At 46.5% G+C, this 24,420-nt stretch overlaps 1 protein-coding gene across 4 annotated transcripts in view; it reads right to left on the bottom strand.

The window, feature by feature from the left end:
* The window catches only part of TTLL11 (tubulin tyrosine ligase like 11), a 270,093-nt gene that overhangs the window by 147,579 nt on the left and 98,094 nt on the right, over positions 1-24,420 (bottom strand). For 3 of the 4 annotated variants that reach the window (XM_060014202.1, XM_060014203.1, XM_060014205.1), the window contains 3 exons: positions 21,017-21,592; positions 9,384-9,479; positions 8,522-8,637 (listed from right to left, as the gene is read on the bottom strand). In XM_060014202.1, the coding sequence (XP_059870185.1) occupies positions 8,522-8,637; positions 9,384-9,479; positions 21,017-21,592 (788 nt within the window). The remainder of the gene's footprint in view (positions 1-8,521; positions 8,638-9,383; positions 9,480-21,016; positions 21,593-24,420) is intronic. The other variant, XM_060014204.1, reaches the window with a different exon arrangement.

Here is a 24,420-nt window from a genome sequence, read left to right as displayed (position 1 = left end):
GTCCCTCCTGTGCATTAAAAACACATGTGCATCTCCAGTCCTGCTTCCTCATGGGCTCTCTCTAGCCTAAGACAGACTTCTAAATAGCACACAGAGCTTTAAGCACAAGATGCTGGAAATCAACTAAACATTCACCAATACGGAAGCAGAGTCCCAGCCACTGATGAAAATGATGTTTACAGAACTGTTAATAAGAAGGGGAAATTACTGTCGCATAAAATGGAGAAAAATAAAAACAGCATACAAAAATTATACAGATCGTATGGCCTCAACTACAAAACAATATAGACAGCAGAAAACGATACCATTTTTATGAACTAAAAAGTTAATAATGATTAGCTCTGGGTGCTTGAATTTGAGAGAGATTTTTATTTCATGCTACACAGTTTTCAGTATTTTCCATTTTTTTCTACAATGAGCACATATCACTTTTATAATAAGAAAAAATTTAATAAGAAGCATGTAGCAGAGAAGCAGGATCTGTCCTCTCCAGCCCCAAGCGCCATTTTGGAAGCATGATTGGCGGTCCTCCCCCACCCTGCCTAACCCCCTGGCCCGGCTTCCTGCCTCCATCCTTCCTCCCCCAGGCTTATTTCTATTTTCCTCACTGAACCAAGCCCAAGCAAATGATGGCTCCACCTCCTTCAGGAAGGCTGCCTTGACCACTCCAGGCCAGCCACTAGTTGAATCATAGGAAACTGCCACTCTTGTAAGTCAAATTTAAAAAAAGATCGAATATCAGTAATTTCCTACGATTCCACCTCATCCTTGGCTCAGCCTGCCTTCTTCTGAACTTCTAGCATGTTCCCAGTCTGGGACTCACGATTGCATACGAATAATTTTCTGTCTGGTTCTGTTCTGTCTTGCGGCACGTGTAGACCTTGCTTTAAGCTGGTGTTCTCTGCACACTGGCTTACATTTTATTCATTACAGTTTTGAAGATTACTGAATATGAATTGGCCACCTAGCTGGCCACAGAGCCCTCACAGGAGATGATCAATCACTCATAAGCACCCACTCGTGTTCAGTGATTGAAGCTAAAGGGATGAGTCCCTGCCTTAAAGTTTAGGCAAAGGCATGAACCCAACCCGATGAGGATAATGCCTTGTGTGTGCACGTCTCCTTAGTGCGCTAAATACCTTCTCATCCACTCTCTCAAGGCAAGAGCTAGACACACCTGGCTTTAAATCCCAGTCTGTTGCTTATAACTGGTGTGGTCTTGGGCCTGTCACTCAACCTCTCCAGGCCTCAGTATCCTCCTCTTAAAACAGAAGTAGTGATAGCACCTAGTGCATATGGCTGTTATGAGGACAAAATGGGGATAAAGGTGAACACCACTGTGCCGTACACAGTAAGCGCTCAACAAACAGTCCCTTGTGAAAGACGCAGAGCAGCTACTATCATTCCCTTTTCTTCTCTTGTTTTGTTTGTTTGAGGTTGTTTGCTTTTGTTTGTTTTTTTTCCAATGAGGAAACTGGGCTCAGGGAAGTATACTGACTTATCTGAGGCCCAGTAGAACTGGTATCAAAACCTTGATCCTCAGCCCAGACCGCAATGCCTCCTTCCAAAAAGCTAACAACGCCTCATTTAAAAGCACATGAACAGTTAAGGCTCACTGGAGCAACTCATGAGGAAATTTCCAAACACATTTGCTCTCCCATCACTACCTGGAATAACTCTGGAAGGGCCCACGCAGAATTCCGCTCTGCCGTTTCCCCAAAATGCCGACTGACTGGCCATATGCTCACCTCAGTTCCCATCTGCTCTGCACCCTGGTGAGAGGGCGAACCGGCCTGCCTACCGGCGGAGGGGCCCTGCTTCAGTGTAATGGTCCCTGAAACGACACTCTCACGTCAGCTCAGGAAATCCGCCTTCCCCATAAGTCTAAGAAATGGTTCCTGCTCAACAAACTGTATGCAGAAGAGGCTTTTACTGGTTACTTCTGACTTAACGCTTAAACGTTTTCGAATGGAAGAGAGCTGTCTGGTTTTATTTCATGCACATAAAATAACGCGCGTACCATTAGTCACTTCCTGTCTGTTCTTACGTGAAAATGCACACATTTTTCTAGTTTGCTGACTGGCACCTGAAATGTGAAGCCCTTCCGGGTACGGCGGGTATGATGTATCCCGAAGCCGCGACACCCCAACCCCGGGCAAATCGCTTTAGCTCCGTGGAGCCTCTAATGATAATAGGGCTGTTGGGTCCTTAACTTTTGGAAAATATGATGAAATTTCTGACCTTCTCTCCAGGAAAAATACACATAGATGTAAGATTTTGTGTCATTTTAGGGATCACAGACAGCCCGAAGGCCTTCATATTTTCAACTCAGGTTGAAGACAAGCTTTGATTTACTCTAGGCCACCCACCTCTGGCCTCTGGGTCTTCATCTACGTCCCCATTGGCACCTTCTCTCCAATAATCTACTTCATGCACCTGTCTCACCAGCTGACTCATCTCCTCACGTTTCCCCAACAGAGCCCCGTGCCTTTGTGTCCTCCACCTGGGGAATCCTTCCATCCATTCGCCTGTTCCGAATATTACTCATCCTTTAAACCTCAGGCCCAGTGCCACTCCTCCTTGTCAGTTTTTTGGTTTTTTTTTTTTAACTCTTCTTATCAGGGAATAATCTTTCCCTTGTTACTTTGTCTTTATGTCTAGGGCATCTTGTACTTTCTACCCCGTAGATATTATGTGTGGGTCTTGCCTCCATTACTGGCCTATGAGCTAATTCACTTCTGTAGTCTCCTCCCTGGCACACAGTAAGTGCTCAATAAATGCTCTAAATAATCAGTATCTGTAATGCTGGCATGGTGTAAAATGAAAACCAAATGAATATGCGAATATTCATCTCTCTGTGACCCAGACTCCTTCCTGATTTATGTGAAATCTTCAGAGGTGCCTGGGGTCAGGGTGTGCTCATCTGTAGCGTTTTGCCACAAAGAAATCATGAGGGGTCAACAAAGCCCCAGAATTTCAACAAAATGTCAGCTGTGCACACGTGGATGGGCCATTCCATCCACGGGGCGGTCGGATGATTCTCCTGAAAGAATGCCTGTTTCCAGAAGAATACTCCAGAAAGTAGGAAAGATAATGTTCTACATTCACAGAGGCATGTTTAGTCTCGATAGTTTAGGAACCCCTCTTCTCTATCGTTGAGGGTATTTCACTAGGACGTAACTGCCAATTTAAGGGGCAGAGATCTGGGCTTGGAGACCTCTAATTAATGTGTTTTTGATATTCTTCCTCAGGACAGGACAGAGTTACATTCCTTGGTCAAACTATAAGCCCCCAGCGGTGAAACTGAACCACTGGGAGATTTCTTGATCTCTGTTCTCTTAGAATGTTTTGCCTTTATCCTAGATTCTATGTAGAATCCACCTAATTTGAGGATTCACCTAATGTACTGGTTCTGAACAGGGCACAAGATCCAAGGGATACACTTGGAGTCAAGGTCAGAGTGAAGCCTGAGCTCCCAGTGAAGCCTTCAGAGGACAAATATCTCTGAATTAGGGCCAAAGCTGTCCCAGCAGGCTGACTCCATCCTTCACATAAACCTGGTTGTCACGGCGGTAGGAGGGAAGGGAAACCGGGAGAGGACCATGGACCGGTGCTGTGGGAAAAGGGGCTTCTGTGCTTTACATAAGTCATGTTCCAAGTGGACACTTTTGAATAAGAGGCAAGCAGTCTAGCCCCCAGCTCCCAGGCACTGCGGGGCATCCAGAACATCCTCTCAGATTACTCCAAGCCTGTCCCCGGCTTTATTTATATTACTCCGGGTCCTAAAGGGTTATGATTCCTGAGAAAGGAAGGTGGTTACCAGAAACATCTACAGGAAGAGGAGCAAAATACTAGTAAAATGGCTCCCCCGGGGGTAAGCCGACCTTCCAAAAACTCATCAATTGATGGAATAATCACCTCATTTTTAAAATAACTGAGGAATGCAATTTATTCACTTCTGCTTCTGATAGAAGTGTTTACAAAGAAAGGCTTGGGCTCCCCAAATACCTTGAGAATAGAGGAAATTTTCCGTTGATTTCCCTGATTTCCTCCTTCAGCAAATGACCCACCTTCTTCATTTTAGTTTTGTCTTGTACGATTCAGACGGACAGAATCGTTACGTACACAACTCAGATAGGCTCCTTCAGGAGCTGGTGACTTATGTTTCACCATCAGCGTAACTTTAAAGCAGCCTGATGGACCACATGGGGACCCCAAGAATTAGCATTTGTCTAATCCTCTCAGATGTCCTGAGGGTCTCTCATATGTGTCATTTCACATGATGCCCGTGAGAGTCCAGCCAAGGAGATCCCTTGATCCCCATTTCAAAGATGAGATCAGAGAATAAAGCGACTTGGCCAAGCTCATAGTGCAATGATCAGAGATGAAGGACTTCAACCCAGACCTGGCTGATGCCAAGTCCAGTGCCTTGTCAGGACACACGCTTCTCCTCTGCCCGGGATGCTTGGGAGGGACGTTCTTGAACCAGAGAGCTGACTGGCATGATGGTTTCTAAGGTCCCTTCCCATTCTAACAGTCTGTGCTTCTATCAATAAAATGAGGGGGTTGGATTAAACCAGAGGTTTTAGAAACTTCTTGTAGCAGAAAAGATCCCTTCCTCTCAAAGGAAATCTCTAGAATGCCGAGACATAACATAGGTCATCCCAGCTCCCCTCTGGTTGAAAAAGAAATGACTTCCACCCAAATGTCCATCAGGTGACAAATGGATAATAAATGTGGTATGTCCATAGAATGGAATATTAGTTGGCCATTAAAAAGGAACAAAATATTGATACATGCTATCCCATGGGTGAACCTCAAAAACATGGTAAGTGAAAGAAGACAGACACAAAAAACCCCATTTACATGAAGAATCCAGGATATGGAAATCCAGAGACAGAAAGTAGGCTGGTGGAGGCGGGGATGGGGAATGATTGCTTAATGGATACAGGGCTTCCTTCTGGGGTAACAAAACGTTTTGGAGCTAGAAAGCAGTGATGGTTGCACAACATTATGAATGTACTAGATGCCACTTTTATATGGCTGATTTTATATTGTGTGAATTTCACCTCCATAGGTGTGTGTGGAGATAGATGACGGTTCTAGAATCCTCCCCTTTTAGCCTCCCCCTTCCCCTGTCCCTGCAGTGCCTCCAAAGAACCCTAGTATGTAAATCAATAGAGTCAGCAGATATTACAAAAAGTCATCAGAGTTCAAAACAGCTCTCATATGACAGCTATTTTATTCCTTCAGGGGCCAAGTGTATTTTCTCTTAACCCAACAAATAAATTTGCCTGGGCCGGTGACATCATGCTACTTGGAAACAAAACTTTCCACTGGCAGCCAGCTCCACTGTCAAGTCTAGTCCACAGTGATCTAACAGCTTTGGTTTTAGGATATGTCATCGGTTTTAAACTCGAAAGTCTGCTTTAAGTATACCAGAAAAGATCATGGCAACCAAGCGTTACCTTTTGTTTGTTCAGATTCTAGTAGATAATTTTATTGTTAGCAGTAAACCAAGCGTTATTAAGTCCCTACTATATAGTAAAAGTCTTTCACGTTGTTTCATTTAAATGTCATTATTTCCATTTTATAGAAAAGGATACTGGGGCTCAGAATAGCTCTGTACGTCCGCAAGGTCAGGATTTGAATCTCAGTCTCTTCAGCTCAAGAGAAAGTTCTATCAACTACGGCAAGATGGGTCTCAGCAGGGTTGCGAGTTCCTCTCACCATGGAAGGCATGAGGACTGCTTTCAGTCCCACCAAAGAACTGACCCCAGCCTACCTGCCCTTCCGGGGTGTGTGAAGATGCATGACACACGGACACACGTGTCTGGTGCCCTTCCAAGGCCCCCCTCTGCACCTTCCCCGAGCAGTTTAGAGATATGAGGAGTTCAGGACATCTATCGACCTTTTTTCTTTAGTCTGTGCAGGAAAAGTGAAAGCCCACTTCAACAGTCTTGCTGACAAAGCGTACTCAGGAAAGAACTGATGAAGGACACATCAGACCCTCTTTTGCTAAGGAGTTGAAGGGGAAGGCTAGGATACCATTTGTTTATAACTGTTTACGTTGGATCCTATTCAAACACAAGAAACTCCAGCTTCTAAAGTTAACTGCCAGCCTAGAAGTCCATGTGACATCACTTCCTGCAGTTGGAGTGACCTGGACCCAGACTGGAACACACAATTCAGCACTACAACACTGTGCGTTATCTGTGGGCACAAATATGGTACTTTTCCAAGTTATACTGAAACATTTCTACATAAAAGAGTTGAGAATAATTTCAGCCTTTTTGTATGGTAAAGCTATTAAAATGATAATAATAATTCTTTACATAAAAATTCACTTTACAGATTACAAAATTCTTTCATGGACAATCATTGCTGGTTTTTTTTTTTAAAAAAATGGTATAATTAAGGAAAAATATCAGTAAATGACATTTAGCTATTAACATACACCCTCCTATTGTAGGTAAGGAAAGGATGAGGTGGAAGCGTTTTTCTATTAAAATTGAAGTCAGGTTCTTGAAGCTCTAACTGTTCCTGATTACCAATAAAAAAAACAAACAAAGTCGATGCTTTTTAAATTAAAAATGAGGTGCTGCTACTTATGACTTGATAAGTCGTACAATGCCTTTCCCATCCTTCCCAATGGTCCTGGGTCCATTTAAATTGCTTTTAAGTTTTAGATCTGCAGCTCATGTGGATCATACCGAATGCCAGGTGTTGGTGAAGAAAAACAACTAGAACCAGATAAAGAAAGTTAATCATGTGTTGAGGCCACCTAATGTGAAAAATACAGTAGTACCCTTACCTCTCTTCCTGGTTTTGGTGGCAGAGGTTAAGAAAGCTCAGGCCACACAATGGCCTTCGAACTTGTTCCCACCAAAGGAATCAGAAGGCTAATGTGTCAAGGTCATCTTTAAAAGTATGCCCCTGGGCCACACTGGCGTGGAAAGCCACCAGAATCTCCCCGCAGTGCAATACGGTCTCTCAAGACCTAACCTCTACTGGGGAGATCAATGACCATTAGAGAGTAGATTTTTGAGAAATGAGTTATATCACAATGAATCTGACCAAACTGCAATTAGTCCACTGCTTTTCCTTAGGGATGGCTAAAAACAGCAGCTGCATGCGTGTATGCGTAGACCCATTACCCAGCTGCCATGGGCTGCTCTGAGGATTCTGCAGACCTGACATGCCACCACTCTGAAGCCCTAGTCGGTGGAGGCAGGATCGGCCCACGTGAATGACAGGTGAGCGTCCTCAGCAAGTCTTGCTGGTAATGGATCTGTGCCTCACACAGCAAAGAAGGCGCTGGAAGAGAACTGGGCCGAGCAGGCACCATCCAGCCTGACTCAGAATATGCCAAATGCTCCTTCCGAGTGACGTTTCCTGTAGGGCAGTGGCTCTCAACCTTGGCCGCATGATAGAATCACCTAGGGAACCTCAACTATTTCTGTGGCCAGGCCTCCAGCCCAGGCTAATTAAAAGCATCTCTAGATGTGTGGGTGCTTGCACTGGTATTTATGAAAGCTCTCCAGATGGTTCTAATGTGCGGCCAAGGGGAGAAGCGCTACTGCAGGGTGATTCGAACAATATGTGGGCTTGAGCCCAGCTGGTGAGGGGCTGCAGTAGAGGAACCTGCAAAACACCGCTTGCTTAGGGAAGTCAGCGTTCCTCACGTTCGCGAACCATAGCTGACAAGTGCTTTACTTGTCTGGGAGCGTTTGAGTCAATCTGATATGTCGGGGGTACCAGGAGCGCTGTTGGGATTGCTTGTCTTTGATTTTTCTGCCTAAAAGAGGCACAATGATATTCACTCAACACTTACTTTGTGAAAGCCAGGAATTTGGTAACAAAACAAAGCAAACAAAATACCCAAGTGAAATGTCATTCATTTCAGGGGTGATTCCATGGAGGGAGGGGCAGGGCACATACTCCCATCGATATCCCAGTGTAACATCCACTGGGTGGGTAGGATGGAGAAGAATTATAACTGTTGTAAATATTACAGAACTGCCACAAGTTCAATAATTGGTTCTGCAGGTTTTGAAACAAAAAGCTTATACTGCAAGAATGCAAACATCATGAAGAAAATTAAAAGGAAGCGATCCTTACCACGTCCAAGTTACCTGTGGCCCTCTCCTCCGGCATTTTGTACTCTCTCCCTGTGCTTGAGGATTTCACAGAGAAGCACCAGGTGGGCAATGGTGAGTGAGGGGAGATGCTATCACTGGGGGACAGTGGGTTTTTAGAGAAGACTTTCCAGACTCAGATAACCGTCGGCTAGAAATTCATCCACTGAACCCCAAGTGTTGGATTCACGTTGTAGGTCTCCATCACCTGACTTCGAGTCACTATATCTGGAGGCTGATACTCATAGATGAAACTACGATTTATTAGACTGCTTAACGTATAAACCTCACTCCCAATGTTAACATGTTTTAAGAACTTAACTTACCTGCTTAGGACGCAGGAAGCACAGTTGATAGAAATAAATGATATAAAAAATACTTACTGGCTCTCTCTTTTCTTCTTAAATGGGTCCATGAGACGCAGTGTGTCTCTGATGACGGCCACTTTCACTTCTTCATCGACAAGGCTGGGGACATTCTCAAACACCCCTGGAGAGAGCTTGAAGGGTAAGGATTCCATGTTACAGTGGAGAGAGTGATTCAGCACCAACTGACCACCAGCACAAGCCCCAGTGGTTGTACTGTTAGAATTCTCCAAAGGCTCCCTCAGTCTACCTGAAAAACGTCAGTTTCCTTTTACAAATCAACAAAATACATGAAGGGGAAAAACAGCGCTATGTGTTTCTCATTATCAAAATGATACGTGCTCGTTGTAGAAAAACTGGAAAGATGGCAGAGAGGAAGAAAGTTAAAAGAATCCGTATAGTCCCCACAAAACCCAGTATTAATCGTTGGTGTATTTCTTTCCAGTCTTTTTTATGCATTCTTAAGTGGCGGGGGGAACGGGGGGGGGAGAAAAAGATAACCACTGTTAAATGTACTATTTATCTTAGTGATTCAAGCATGTCGACATGGCTAAATCATATTCGTAGAATTTCAATTAGTTCATCTCCTGAGGCTAACTAATTAGTTCATGTCAAAACTGATGGAAAGGCTCAGTTGCTTCTACATTTGCAGGTCGTAAGAAGTGGAGAATGGCATGCTGGGAAGTTACCACAGGTCGGGTGGAGCTTATATTAATAGATGATGTTCAGAGCTCAACAAAATTGAGATCATGTAGGCCTGAACAGAACTTTGCTGGGCAAATCTGAGAACGTCGAATCTCATTTAGCCAAGGGAACAACAGGAGAGTGGGAACATTCGGTTGGATGGTAATATATTCAATGAGATACTCAAAATACTCACTTCTTGCTCGTGTTCGATTCTCATGCTGGGGTTTGCATTTACTTCAAGTAGTATAGGCTTCAGATTTTTCATGAGAAGAATGTCAAAGCCTAAAATCTGGGGCAGTATAAACATAATTCAGAATTACTCCCTTTAGCTGCAGTGTCTTTGCAGGAATCGAGTATGGTATTAGGGGAGTCAAGGTGAAAATTAATTCCAACCCCACCCCCAGCCTGGGCCTTGACCCTGGCTTCTCTCGTCCACAGGCCCTCTTCCTCTGGATGTACTTGTCAGGCCAAATGGACAGGAGAAAATTTTATAGGGGCCTTGGTAATGGGATGAGGTCCCATGGTTCACTTCAGCACCATCGGTGTCGTCTGAAGTGCGGTGGTAAGATGATGACCTCTTTCTTCTTTAACAGGTTTTTTATTATGTTAAGGATCAGTAGTAGTCCATCAATTTCTCCCTCTCCTTCTGTTCTCCTCTATTACGTTGCTTCTTAGCTAGATCTCTACAAAACCCAAGGCTATCTTTCTTAACCTCGGGTATATATCAGCATCACTTAAGGACCCCTTTCAAAACCACTGCCCGCCCCCAGCCCACACCTATGAGTCAGAAACTTCCAGAGTGGAACGCAGGCAAATGTATTTTAAATAACAAATCCCCTGGGTAATTCTGATAGACCCTCCTAAGAGGAAGGGAATATTTATTAGGCGCCCACTAGGCACCAATTATGATAAAATGCACCAATTATTCAGAATCACGTTTAATCCTCATGCCTGCGTAGTTGAAGAAGGGATCGTGCTCTCCATTTCACAGAACCAGAAACTGAGTCTCGGAGAGGCCAGCGGATTTCCTGAGACTGCCTCTCTAGTAAATCACAGAGCTGGACTTCACACCCAAGCAGAACCGGCTACACAGTTTGTGGGACCCGGTGCAAGATGAAAATGCAGGGTCTGTTGTTCAAAAAGTATGAACCATTTCATGACGGTGAAACAGAACATGAAACCAAGCGTGGAGGCCTTTGGAGTGTGGGACGCTGAGTGCACAGCCCACACGCCCATGCGGCCAGCCTGCATCCAACGCTAAGTCCAGCATCACTGGCCAGCCGCCTGCTGCTGCCTCAGGGGAGGCTTTGTCTTCTGGCCCCTTTCAGCTCCTCACAGGCCCCACGATCAGGGTAACCCACCCTGGGCATCTCATGGCCGCTGCTTGAAACAACCCTTTATTGCGATAACATCTCCTCACCCTTGAGACTGCAGGTACTAATTGGATTCAGACGGACTCTAAGGACACCAGCTTCTTGGGAGGACTCTCATTATGTCTCTAGGAGGTGACAAGGTAGAAAGCTCCCAAAGTTCCCAAAACTAATGTGGAGAATAAAGGAAAGAAAAAAGATATAGCTGCATCTCCTCCTCTGTGGACTCAAGAAGAAAAGATGAGGGAAAATCCATTTACTTGTCTATACAGAATATGCACTAGTTAAATGATAATTATTAAACTGTAGCTTCATCCTTATTAACGAAATCAGAGCCCGGATGACCATTTCGGCGGCGGGGGGGGGGGGGGGGGTGCGTAATTCAAGATGAGGTTAGTCTTCAGTAAAGGGCAATAAGGATGAAAAGTTGGGAAAAGTCATCCTCACTCTATTTTTCTTTCCCTGGTCATAAGAAGAAAGGAATGGAAATGCAGTAGAAAATGTTACATGTATTATAGATCCGCTTAATAATATATGACAAGTGGATATGAGTGATGAGGCCTTTAAGAGACTCTGGTGACATCATCAGTCTAACTTCAGACCTGGCCTGAGACACGTGATGCTGATGAGGCTACAGAGAACGGAGGGCTGCAGTTTATCATCCTGAGTCATAGACGCTTACTTTCCGCTACATTAGAAGTTTGGACTTGTACTTTCTCAGCCTGGGGGACTCTTCTCAGCTCAGTGCACAGTGGTTTTATGCATTCACAGCTATAGGGAAGCTAGAGAAGGGGAGTGGCAAAACCTTATCAGCCACAGGGACCTGCACACAGCAGTAGCATCATATTTTCCAGACCCTAAACTTTGGTGCAGGTAGTTGAACGTGTTGGGTCTTGTACAGGAATGCTTTGGAGCCAGATTTGGGCTTCAATCCCAGCTTGGTGTCTCACACTAGCTGGACAGTTCTAAGCCCCAGTTTCCTCATCTATAAAATGGGAATAGGAATAGTACTTACCTTAGTTCATTCATTCGTAAAATACTGACTGCCTCCTATGTCCCAGAAACTACTCTAGCTTCTGGAAATAAAGGAGTGGACTGGACATAGTCCCTGCCCTTATGGAGCTTACACTCTAGTCGGGGAGACAGGAGCAAATAAATTTAATGTGATGTAAAATGTCTTGCACAGTACCTGACGCATAGTAAGTATTTAATGAAAGTCATCTTTATATTTTTTCACAAGTTCAAGGAAATGTGGAGCACCAATGGATCTCAAGAAGCAGAATCACAGAACCAGGAGGAGGGGTGCTATTATCATAAGATCCCAGAATATCAGAGCTGGTGGAAAATCAGGAATTTATTTGGTTCAGAGTTTTTCAAAATGAGGTCCTTTTTTGGGAAGCACTGGGGAGGCCGGATCATACCAACTTTTACCTTTTTGTACATCCTGGGGTTCCCAGGGGAAAAACATATATATATATTTAAAAAACTACTAAGTTAGTCTAGCACCCAATTTGCAGACTAGAAACCTGCAGCTCAGAAATGGGAAAACCTCTCTCCAGTTTGGTGGCAGAGTAGGAAATGTCAAATGGAGAAAGAGGACTTTTCGATTATGTGATACTCTCCACCCCTCCAAGTAATTCAGTCAGCAATTATGTGTTGCTACTTGAGGGGTGCCCTGGGGATTTAAAGATATCTGTCCTTCATCCGTTACCTCTAGAGGCTCCCAAAGCAAGTTGGGGAGAAAAGGCCCTGAGCCATGAATTGTAAACTCATGCAAAGGCTCCAAACTACATTTCAATGAGAGGGGATTCCCTCCTGAGCCCCAGAACTACATATCCATCTGCACCCAGAGTATTCCCAACTGGGAGGTCCCAGACTCCTCAAATTCAACATATCCAAACTCACTATCTGTGGTCAGCAGCTTCTAAGATGGTCCCAATGATACCATCTCCTGGTATTCATACCCTTGTGTAATCCCCTCTCTTTGAGTGTGGGCTGCACTTAGTGACTTGTTTCTAACAAACAAAATAGGGCAGAAATGATGGCATATCACTTCCAGTATTAGGTTATGAAAAGACTGTGGCTTGCATCTTGGGATGCATTCTCTTATTCTCTCATTTGCTCACTCTGAGGGAAGCCAGCTGCCATGTTGTAACCTGTCCTATGGAGAGGCTGAGATGGCAAGGAACTGATGTCCCAGCCAACAGCCATGTGAGTGAGCTGGGGAGGGGATCTTTCTCCAGTAGCCTTGACATGACTGCAGTCTGGACAACATCATAACTGTAGCCTGTGAGGGACTTTGTGCCAGCAGCAGTCAGCCAACATTTCTCCTTCCTCCTTTACACCTAGCTGCTCACCAACTCTGTACATTCTACCTTCTAAAGAGATTTCGAGATCTGGCCCATCCCTTGCTCCTCCTAGTCTAGATCAAGCCTGCACCATCTTTCACCTGGACTACTTTAATACCTTCCCCATTAGTTTCCCTGCTCTCAAACTCGCCCCTCTAACTGACCTGGCACAAGGGGATGCCAGAGTAATTTTTATAAAGGCAAATAAAATATTAGCACTCATCTGCCTAAAAATCCCTGCTCACAGAAGGAAGTCCAAGTTCCAGAACATGTCCTGCAAATTCCTCTATGACCAGAGTCTGTCTCAGACTCTAGCTTTATTTTCTTGCACTCACTGCTGCACATCTTGGGCTCTAATTGTGCTAAACTATTGGTAGCTCTAGGATGGTTTACTGCTCTCTTTGTGCTTTTCTACTTAAAAGACAACTTTATTTATCAAATATTTACTGAGCACCTACCAAACCCTAGGTACTATTCTAGGCACTGGGGATCAAACAGCAAATAAGACAAGGTATGTTTTAACTCCTGCCCTCTTAGAGCTTACATTCTAGGAGAGAGACCACAAGCAAGTGAATAATTAAAACAACGTAAGAACATAGAGTGTGATACAGTGGATGGAGGGGAGAGTCTGGTGGTCAGGGAAGGCCTTTCTAAGAAGGTGACATTTGTCATCCCATTTTCTTCCGGTTTGCACAGTTTCTGATGAGAACTTGTTGGTTATTCTTTGTTCCTCTAAACATAATTTGTCTCTCTAGCTGCTTTTAAGATTTTCTTATCATCACTGATTTGATTATGATAAGCCTTGGTGTGTGTGCGCACATGTTTGTGTGTGTGGCCATTTCTTCAAATAGTCTCCTGTATCTTCCTTGTCTCTTCTGCTCAGGGAACTCCAATTACACATATGTTAGACCATCGATATTGTACCATAGGGTCTGTTCTCAGGGTCTGTTCATTTATTTTTCCTGTCACTTTGCTCTCTCTGTTTCATTTTGAATAAATTCTATTGCTATGTCTTCAAGTTCCCTGATCATTTCTTCTACAGAATCTAATCTGCTATTAATCCTGTCCAGTGAAATTTTCATTACAGATATTTTCTTCCATTTGGTTCCTAGAAGTTCCATTTTGTTCTTTTTTAATAGCTCCATTTCTCTCTACATTAAGCTCATATTTTCCTTTAAATTTTTGTACATAGTTGTAATAGCTGTTTTAACATCTTTTTCCTACTAGTTTCATTATTTCTAATATTTATGGGTCTGTTTCTATTGATTTTCTCTTTAGGTATGGGTTGCCTTTTCCTGCCTTGTGGAATATCTAGTGGGTTTTTATTGGAAGCTGGACATTTAATGCTCAGTGTCTGGATTTTGCCTTCTTTTAAAAAGTGCTAGGTTTTTAGACAGTCAATTATTTGCAGATTATTTTGATACCTTCAAGGCCTATTATTCAAGCTTTACTAGGTTGGGCCTAGAGTAACCTTCATTCCAGGGAAGCTTCAGTCCATTAAGGCAGAACTTCTCTGGAGTCTCCATTGAATGTGTCCAGTAACCACCAAGCACTCTCCACCCTGACTTTGGAGCTTGAACACCTCCCTGCTCTGTGTGAGCTCTGTAAGTAGTTCAGCTTCTCAGTTCCCTGGTCATTCTTTGCACAGCTCTGTGGATTAACCTTCCACATATGAATGGCCCAGCACTTGGCAAAGATGCACAGGGATCCCACGCAGGTTCCTGGAGCTCTTTTCCTGGTTGGGTCCCTACCTTTCAGAATTCTGCCCACAGAATCCTAACCACGTCGGCATTCCTGAACTTTGATCTCCATTTCCTCAATTCACTGATATCACAAGGCTCTGTTTAGGTGCCCCCCCACTTGCCCATCTTCTGGAGATTGCCTCCAGACAGAAAGCTGAGGCAACCGGAGACACATCTTGGCTTTTTCCCCCATTTCCTCGGGGATCACAATGCATAACTAAGTGTTGTCCAAAATCTGAAAACACTTATTTCATCCATTTTGTGTGTTATTCTAGTTGTTTTCTAAAGAAGGCTAAGTCCAGTCTTTGTTACTCCATCATGACCAGAAGCAAAAGACTTGGCAGGTGACGTATGAACAGGGACTGAATGAAGTGAGCAAATGAGTTATTTGAAGAGCTGAGGAAGAGCCTTCCAGGCAGGAGGAATGGCAAGAACAAAGGCCACTTCTGATAAACAGCAAGGAGTGAGCAAGAGGGAGATAGGAGATGAGGTCAGATAGAATGACAGGGGACATATCATGCAGCACCTTGTAGGCCATGGTAAGGAGCCAGGATTTTAAGTGCAATGAGAAAGCCACTGGAGAGTTTACACAGGGAAGTAATTTGATCTGACATGTTTTAAAAGAATGACTTTGGCTACAGTGAGAATAATAGGCTACAAGCAGCAAGGGTGGGAAAAGGAACACCAATTAGGAGGCTACTGCAGTGATCCAAGTACAAGGTGATGGCTGTCTAGACTGGGATGGCAGCAGGGGAGTTGGTTAGAAGTGGTTACATTTAGGATGCATTTTAAAGTATATCTGCAAGAGTTGCTTATGGATTAAATGTGGGAAGGAGAAGAAAAGAAGAAATACTAAAACTGGGGGGCCGGGGCGGGGGCAGGGTTTAGTCTGAGTAACTGAATGCTATTCCTTTACTGAAATAGGAAAGACAGTGGGAGAGTAAGTATGGAAGGGAAATCAAGAGTTTGATTTTGGACATGTCAAGTGTGAGATGCCCACCAGAAATCCAAGTAGAAAAGTAAAGTGGGCAGTTGGATAGACCAGTGTGGAACTCAAGCAGAAGTCAAGACAGGAGACACAAATACAGGAGTGACCAGCACATAGCTGGTACTTAAAGCCATGGGGCTAGAAGAGATCATTTAGAGAGCGATTGTAGACACGAGGAGAGGAGCTGGGATCGCCATCACTGGCAGGCGCAGAAGAAGGGGCTGAGGAGCCGCAGCTGAGAGAGGAGGGACACCAGGAGGGTGTGGTGTCACTCACTGTTCTCTGCTTGGCAAATTCTCTCCGTGCCTTAAGCTCCAGCTGGAGCATCTCCTCTCCGGGAAGCCTTCCTTGACTGGGTTAACTGGCAAAGTTAACTGCTCCCCTTTTCTGTGCTCTCCCTGCATCCTGTACCTGCCCCCTTACAGCATTTATTACTCCCACGTGGCAGTCTCCCCACTACACAGTGCACCTCTTAGGGACAGACTGCATCTTATCCAGAACCACATGGCCCACAGCTAGCTCAGGGCTTGTCTCAGTGGGTGACCAGCAAATGCGGCTAGAAGAAGAAAAAAGCTTAAATGTCAGAAGTGGTCAAGGAAGGCTTTACAGAGAAGGTGGGATTTGAGCACCATCTTGTCAGCACTGAATTTCAAAAAGGAGGGAGAAGAGGAGAGAGCGTGGCAGCCAAGACAGAACAAACAGGCAGAACTGGGGGAAACACCAATGACGTCCAGGAGACAGGAATCATTTTGTTCGGTGGGTTCGCGGGCCTCAGGGAGGACGGGGAAGCGAGGCTGGGGCCAGGCTGGGAGGCAACCAGTGCCAGGACTTGTTTCTCAAACTGTGGTCCTTGGAATACCGGCGTTCCATTAAGTTGGAAATGTGAATATTTCATGGTTTCCCCGTAAGTTCAAGGCATTTCTTCACAGACCAGTTTGAGAACGATTGTTGTTACAGATAACAAACAATGTAATAATAATATCATTCATTAAGGGATTCCTACCTGCTGGAATTCCACACAGCTTTCTCTCATTCAGTCTCACAACAACTGTGAGGCCGGTCCAAATACAATATTATCTCTCTTTGCAGATAAGGAAACTGAGGCAGAGAAAGGTTAACGTGCCAAGCTCTCCAGCTAGAGTTGCTGGAAGGAGGAGCTGGGGTTAGCTCAAGCCCGGGACATCCGAGAACGAAACCCGAAACCCGAGCCGGAGCGTGAGCCCCAGGCTGCTCCTTTGCCTCCTTCCCGTGGGGTGTCTGGGGCTGACGGGGAGGGAGGAGATCAAAAGCGCAAAGAAGGAAAAGGAGAAGCACCTCAGCCTTTAGGGAAGGTGCCTCCTCCCGACACTGAAGGGAAAGGATCGCGGCCAAGGAGAGTAGTGGACCCGGAGCTAGAGGAAGATAGAAACCAAGCGATGAAATTGGGAAAGAATGTCCGTGAAAGCTGAGCTAGAAACCTTTCCTCTGTGCGTGCATTTCTGCCACATGAATCATCTACGCCCAGACGGACCTGGCTCTTTAAGCCAGGCTCACAGAGCTGTCCTCAAGAAGACTGACAGGGGGATATCTTGCTGGGGCTGCCTGGGCAATGACAGGGGGACGGGCCAGAATGACAGGGCAGCCACGTTCCTAGGCAACAGATTCCAGGAAACCTGCCCACAGCCTGGCTGCGCCAGCCCCTGCTCTGGGCCATCACGATTTCCCAAGTAGTTATTGCGGCTGTGATTGGAAAGGGGTCACGGTCACATGTTTAAGATAAATGTAATTTTCTTGGCTTTGAGTGTATGTCCGGGAATGCTACAATACGGGCCAGGCCCAGGCTACAAGCAAAAGGGGCGCGTCCATGACAAAGAAATAATTCATTATGTATGCACAGAACATTAGAGTTCACAAAGCACTTCATCATCTTTATCTTGTGTGAGTCACACAACAACTCTGTGAGGCAGGTGAGGAAACTGAGGCACAGAGAAGTGACTAAAATAAATTAACACAGCAAGGCAATGGCAGACCATATGTTGTCCCTAAATCGTTGGGTTCCAAGTCAGTTCAGGTGCTTGAGACCCAAACTACCAAGTGTTTTAACAAGTGATAAGACTAAAGAAAGCAAGAGAGGAATCCAAGGAGAAAAAGATACTACTTTCTCAATCACTATGAATCTGAAATATACGATAAAACAGATTTTAAACATCTAACGCTTTATACCTTCGCCTTCATTACTTCACACTCCTCCAAAGAAGGCAGGGAGGGAAGTGAGTGTAGGGGATTCACAGAGAAAGCAACAGGCTCAGGGTGGTGAAGAAACGTGCCCGAGGTCCCACCGCTGGGAAGAGGACGAGATCCTCCCGGAGGGTTACTTCCGGCCCTGTGCTCCTCTCCTGACCCCAGGCCTGGCAGCACGTAGTGTGGTCAGGCAGTGGAAAACGGCCACAGGGCCGTGGTTCCATTTGCTAGACGTGATCTGTCCAAACCAGTGGCTCCCTCCCTGTCTGCCCTCCAGTTGGGCCCCTGGTTCCACCCCATGGCCGCCGCATGCCGCCTGTCCACAGCAAGACAAGCAGCAAAACCACCGCCCTGGCCCTCCACCCTGCACCCTCGCTGTGCCAGGGCTCTGTGGCTTGGCCACGCAGGCCGGCCCACATGATACTCCTGGAATAGCTGTCACTGTCGAACAGATGTGACCACACAGTCCCCTGGGATGACGCCTGGGTGCCTCCAAGTTGCAACTCTCTCCTTCGCCCTAACCTTCTGATGGCTCAAGCCAGGACTTGTTTTCTCTGGTCCTGCCTCTGAGCTCTGCCCACTTCCCTTTTCTAAGGCCCTAAACCACCTACCTGATGGCTGAGCTAGACACCCTGCCTGGGAACAAGAACCTGGAGACAAGTGCCTAAGGACAGACCTCTGGGTGACAATTAGCCCTTCCTGGAACTGATCACTGCCTGAATTCCCCCTGCAAAGGCTTCTGCCAGCCTGCCTGAAAATCCCGCTGACGGGTGTCCAGCCACCCGGGTCACCTCTCTGGATCTGGGGCCGCACCTTGGGACCAGCCTCCTCTTCTCCTGCTGAAGGAACACCCCACCCATCAGAGGCGCTGCCCCACTGCCTCCCCTCCCTTCCACGCTACCCGTTTCTCTCCTGCCACAGTCTTAGGTAAAGGACCAGAAACAACTCAAATGTTCATTGACGGAAGGACTGATGAACGCAGTGCGTGTATTTACAATGGAAGACCCAGCAGTGCAGATGAAAGAGCACCAACGACCCACCTCAACACAGAGCGGGAGAGAAGGTTGCAGAAGTCTATGGACTTGACCGTAGTATTTTTATAAAGCTCAAAAACAAGCAAAGCAAAATAATATACTGCCTAGGGACACATTCACGTATACTAAAAGGATTTTTTGAAGCAAGGAAATGATAAACCTAAAATTCAGGACCATGATTACCTCGGGCTGAGAAATGGGATGGGGGAGAAGCACAGTAATTGGGGATCTTGGGTTGGGAGGTGGGCTGGGGATGACGATTTTGTGGTTTTGCTTTGTAGCTTACATACATGTTCCATGTATTCTTTCTTATACACTAACTGCTACAAAATAACTTTAAAGATTGGATGGAGAGGGTCCCGGAGGTGTTCCTTCGTACCGTCTGTTCCCTACTCCGATTTATCTGGTGGCAGGAAACTGTGTGCCTACCAAGGGCCTGGACTCCGAGTCCCCCGCCACAACCTTCATGGCCAAAGGATCTGGAAGAATGCGCCACCCCCATTCCCATCTCCTCCCCGACCGCACACTGGCTTCGTCCTCTACCATCGCCCTGTCCCATCACCCCACGGGTCAGAAAGTGCAATGGACACTTTCCGTTCGGGTCTGACACGACATCTCAGCAGCGTTTGCCATGGCTGGCCCCCGCGTGCTTCTTCTCCAAGCATTTAGGCTGCTTCCTCTCCTGACATCCCTTCTATGGCTCAAGCCACTTCTTCTTGGCCTCCTTTGCTGCCCCCCTTCCCCCTGCCTGTCCCTTACTTGAATGGCAGTGCTCATGGGGGTCTTCCTGGCCTCTTCTCACCCTGTAGCCGCTCAGGGCTCAGTGACCATCCAAACGCTGATGTTCCCAATCTCTCTCCTGCCCAGATCTCTCTCTCCCGAACTCCAGGCCCAGATGCCCAATGTCCACCCAACCTCCCCACCTGGATGTCACGCAAGTCCTTCAAAGGCAAGTTCAAGTCCAACTCCTGCCCCCACTGCCACTACAAGCTGGTCCCCCATCGGTGGCTTCTCTCCATCCACCCAAGCGCCTAAGCCTGGGAGTTGTTCTGGGTTCTCCCCCCGCCCCCCCTGCCACCATCTCTCCTCTGCCCCCCAGCCCCAGCCGATCACCAAGTCTGGCCATTCTACCTCTTCAATGGCTCTCAAATCTATTCTCTCCAACTCCACCAAGCCCTTCCCAATCCAAGCCAGCATCCTCTCTTGCTCGTAGGAAAGCAGTCGGCTCACCAGTTCCCCCCTCCACCCCGCTCCCAGTCTCCCCAGAATCCACTCTCCACCCTGCGGCCAGTTGGTTCTTTGCAACACACAAACCCGAGTGTATCGGTGCCGGGCTAGCACCCTCCTGTGGCCCCTACTGCCCGTAGCTTTCCAGGACATACCTCCTACCTATCTCTTCCACCTTATCTTCCTCATCTCCCTCCATATCTCTGCCTCAAACCCCACCCTCTAGCCATACTCACCTCTAGGGCTGCAAACATCTCTCCCCTAGGATGCTTCGTCTCCCCAGCCCTATCCAGCCTCACCTGCTCCATCTAACTCTTACTCCAGGTTCTTAACTGCTGCTACTTCTGGGAAGTCTTCCCAGCCACGCTCACTCCCATTCAGAAAATGTTAGACGGTCCCCCAATCTCACAGCGCCTGGTACACTTCCTACTCTATTCTAGCACTTGTGACACTTTATACTAATTGCTTTTTAACTTATTTGTCTCCCACGATAGCAGACTCTCTGCATCAGCCAGCAGGGACCTGACTTACTGCCTTGAACAGTGCCTGGCCCCTACTAAGCAGGTGGTAAAAATTGCTAGAAGAAAGAATGAACAAATGAACGGGAGGCACTGCGTTTTCCATACATCTCGTTTGACTCTCACAAGCGTCCTTTAAGGGAGGTACTCCTGGTTCCACTTTACAGGTAGGAAAATGGAAGTAACTTGCTCCAGATTACACAGCCAGCAAAGAGAAAGCAGGAAGTTGGACCCCGGTTTCACACCAAAGCCCGTGGCAGCAACAACCCCTCCATCCCTCTGGCCATCCCACCCCATCCCTCATCCCACACGAGGCCAGGGAGCCCTCCGAAGGCCCCATCAAGGTCAAGAGTTCAGGCTGGAAATTGGCGACGGTTACCTGGAAGCACGTGGGCCCCGGCCTCCCTGCGGGGATATCCGACTGGTAGAACACTCTGAGCTCTGGAGTCAGGGCAATGACAGTCTTAATCACCAAGGAGATGATATCAGACCAGACCTTCTTGATGTCAACACCCTTGGAAGACAACCTACAAAGAATGCTAGAGAAAGTCCTTTTGCTGCCTGTGCTGGTACTGTCCGAATGGACAAAATTACCGCTATGGATGTTCAATGAATAGTTGGTCAAATGCATAAAGATGTGGTGCAGGTTTCTGGGGTGAGGCTCCTGGTAGGGCTCTGTGCAAAACCGCGAGAGTCCGTCTTTGGCTATATAAATCTCTAAGGGCTCTAAGGACTTCAGTAGGACATACAGACGGATATCAAACTTGAGCTTGTCGATAAGGAGAGGTTTGCAGACGTACTCCTGGACCACCGCCGGCCTGCTCTGGAGGGTCCCTGCCAGGCGGATGTCACTGGGGTCTTTAATGAGGTAGATTCCGTCACCCTGACAACCACTATCAGGTTTCACAATAAAAGTGGGCTTCCAGGAGGGGTCCCCATCTTTCACCATTCGAACCTGGGGGGAGAAAAAGGATGGTTAGCACTGTATTCTTGTCCTCCCTGGTCCCTCGAGACACAGCAGGACCTTGTCAAATGTTCGGTGAATGAGTGAAAAAAACAGGCCCCACCTATGTGAGGACTCACTCAACACCTACCAGGGAGGTAAAAACTGTACTAGGCACTGAGACAGTGACCTAAAAACTGCCCCAGATCTTGTCCCCCACAGTCCAGCGGATTTTCAGTCACAGGACCTGGGTTTGAATGCCAGGTCTTTGCCGGTTATTAGCTCTAACCCTGAGCGAGTCATCTAACCGATGACGGTATAGTGATGGTGATAATGACAGCCTAGCACTATCTATCATGCGGACCGTGTGTGGCGACTACATGAGGCACTTTACATAAGTTATTTCCTCTAACCCTCACAGAACATACGGCTGTTCCCTTTTCATGGCACAGGAAACCGAGACGGTACCGTACTTGTGAAGAGCACAGGCCTGGGAGTCAGACTGCCTGGGCTCATATCCTGGCCCTGCTACTTACTGTGTGACCTTGGGCAAGTTACTTATCTGTGCCTCCCTCATCTGTAAAATAGGAGAAAGATTGCTCTGAGGATTAAATGAGACGATAAATGCAAAGGGCGAAGCCCACAGAACCTGACACATGAAAGGCGGCCATAAAGCCTGGCTGGTGCTATTTTTCAAAGATGAAGTAAGTTGCCGGTAGACTGAGGGGCAGAACTGGGACTGGAATCGAGATCGAGGGCTCTGAAGTGCTTGCGCCCCCCTCTGTACTTCCATGTGTCAGTTTCCTCGTTTTAAAAATGGGGATATAAAAATCTTTCCTCCCTGGGTCATCGTAAAGAGGAAATCGACTGAAATGTGCACAGGGCGGAACACAACACTACACAGAAGGGCGGCACGGGAGCTGTTAGTTTACCGTCTATATCTCTCATTAAGTTCATCATGACTCAGCCAGTCCTTTAATCTGTTGAGACCTTTTGAAACCGGATTCCGTCATCCTAAGATTTGCTCTCCTCCTAGCTCCAGGTCAGCAGGACACCCACCTTTAATCTGTTGAGACCTTTTGAAACCGGATTCTGTCATCCTAAGAGTTGCTCTCCTCCTAGCTCCAGGGCAGCAGGACACCCACAGAATTACCCTGGGCACTCGACCAGTGCAGCTAAGTCTGGATCTGCGGGTCTGCATCACTCAACACACACCCAGTTGCCCCAGACGCTTATCCTGGGGGACGAGCTGGAGGAAATTTAAAGGTGAAGTTGAAAGAGGGAGCCGCTCTCTCTGCAGCTTCTGGTATGAAAGAGCCCCTGAACGAGCTTTCCTTCCTTTCTGAACCCTAACTCAGAGCGGTGCCGGCTTGCCCCAGAGCTGGACTCGACCGGATACGCACCTTTGCTGCGTAAGCCCAACCCAGGACAACTGTGTTCTGGGTTTTCCTTATCTCTCTGGCCAGCCTATATTTCTAAGTGAAGCTTTTGCCAATTCCTTGGGCACTATCAGTTACTCCGGGCTTGTAAAAGATCTTTAACAATGGAGAAACACTTAAAGCTTTAATAATGGTCCACACCAACTGTTTCCCCTTGTCAGCAGGATTCGAGAATGGAACTTCACAGGAGATCAATGCCAGCCTCCCAGGGCCCTCCACGGAGCCTTCTTTGCGCCAGTGACCTTGATGCTTATGTAGTTATTTCATATTCACCCGAAGCAGTCATACGTTTGGCCCTTTACAGTAAACATACACGTACTGGAGAAACGGCAGCTATGGATCAGGAAGTAAAAAACGTCAGGTTTGCACTAATGGGTAATTTTTCCCTCCGGAAAGCTTTTGCTATGCTGAAGATACTAACAGCTCAATATATTATTGGCTGCAATATTTTCTCCTTTGAATTCAGTGCATATGCCTTAAATAAATTAAACTACGTGGTCAATAGTCTCTGTCATTCGTTGCATTACTGAATATTTTTTCGGCTCTTTGCCAGAGGAGAGCCATACAAATCAAGGTTATTAATACTCATAGAATCACTGAATTTTTAGAACCGGAAGGATCCTCAGAGATCAATGGTATGTAATCCTTAATAATTCAAACAGGGAAGCTGAGGCTCAGAGAGGTGACATAACTTGCCTTGGGCTCCCTAACTGGCTAGTGGGAAGGTTAGCATGAGAACTGGAGTCTTTTTGACCTCACGGCAGGTCCTCTGTGCCATCTTTACCTCTGCTGAGGTAAAATGAAAGGTTTCTTTTCCCTGAATACTAGAGGAAAGATTCTCTTAATATAGCAGACAGTATCTGAGCTCTGGCCTCACTCTGCACAGTTTGGTCCCGGAGCATGGCCTTCTTGGAACTGTAACTGCAGATCCTAAGTTGGCCAGGCCTGCCCCAACTCCAGATCCTCTGTCTGGGCTCCTGGCTTGGTCCACTACAGGCACCATTTATGGGAAGACTTCACAGCTGTTCTGCATGTGGTTCCCAAAGCCACCAGACCCTTCGGCAACTTCTATTTTCAAAAGAGAAAAAAAACATTCCAGAATTCACATTCACTTTCCTCTGAGGTTTTACTCAAGGGTGACCCCTCCTCATGGGCCGGAATCTAAAGACAGTCTATATAACTAGGCCCCAGCCCCAGAAATTCGGATTTTCTAGATCTGGGATGAGACCTGGGCATGTGTATTTGGGAAAAAGCAGGACAGGTAATTCTGACGTTCACTCCATTTGAGACTCGCTGGACGAGCGTGAATTAAATAAAAATACAATCTGGGCCCAACACGTTGAATGAAGTTCTACGCCTTAATGTTAGCCTGAATGTGAGGAAGACTTGCAATTGGGTTAC

Source organism: Delphinus delphis, chromosome 6, assembly GCF_949987515.2.
Source record: "Delphinus delphis chromosome 6, mDelDel1.2, whole genome shotgun sequence".
Classification (NCBI taxonomy): Eukaryota; Metazoa; Chordata; class Mammalia; order Artiodactyla; family Delphinidae; genus Delphinus; species Delphinus delphis.
This window is presented reverse-complemented; position numbering and strand designations above follow the sequence as displayed.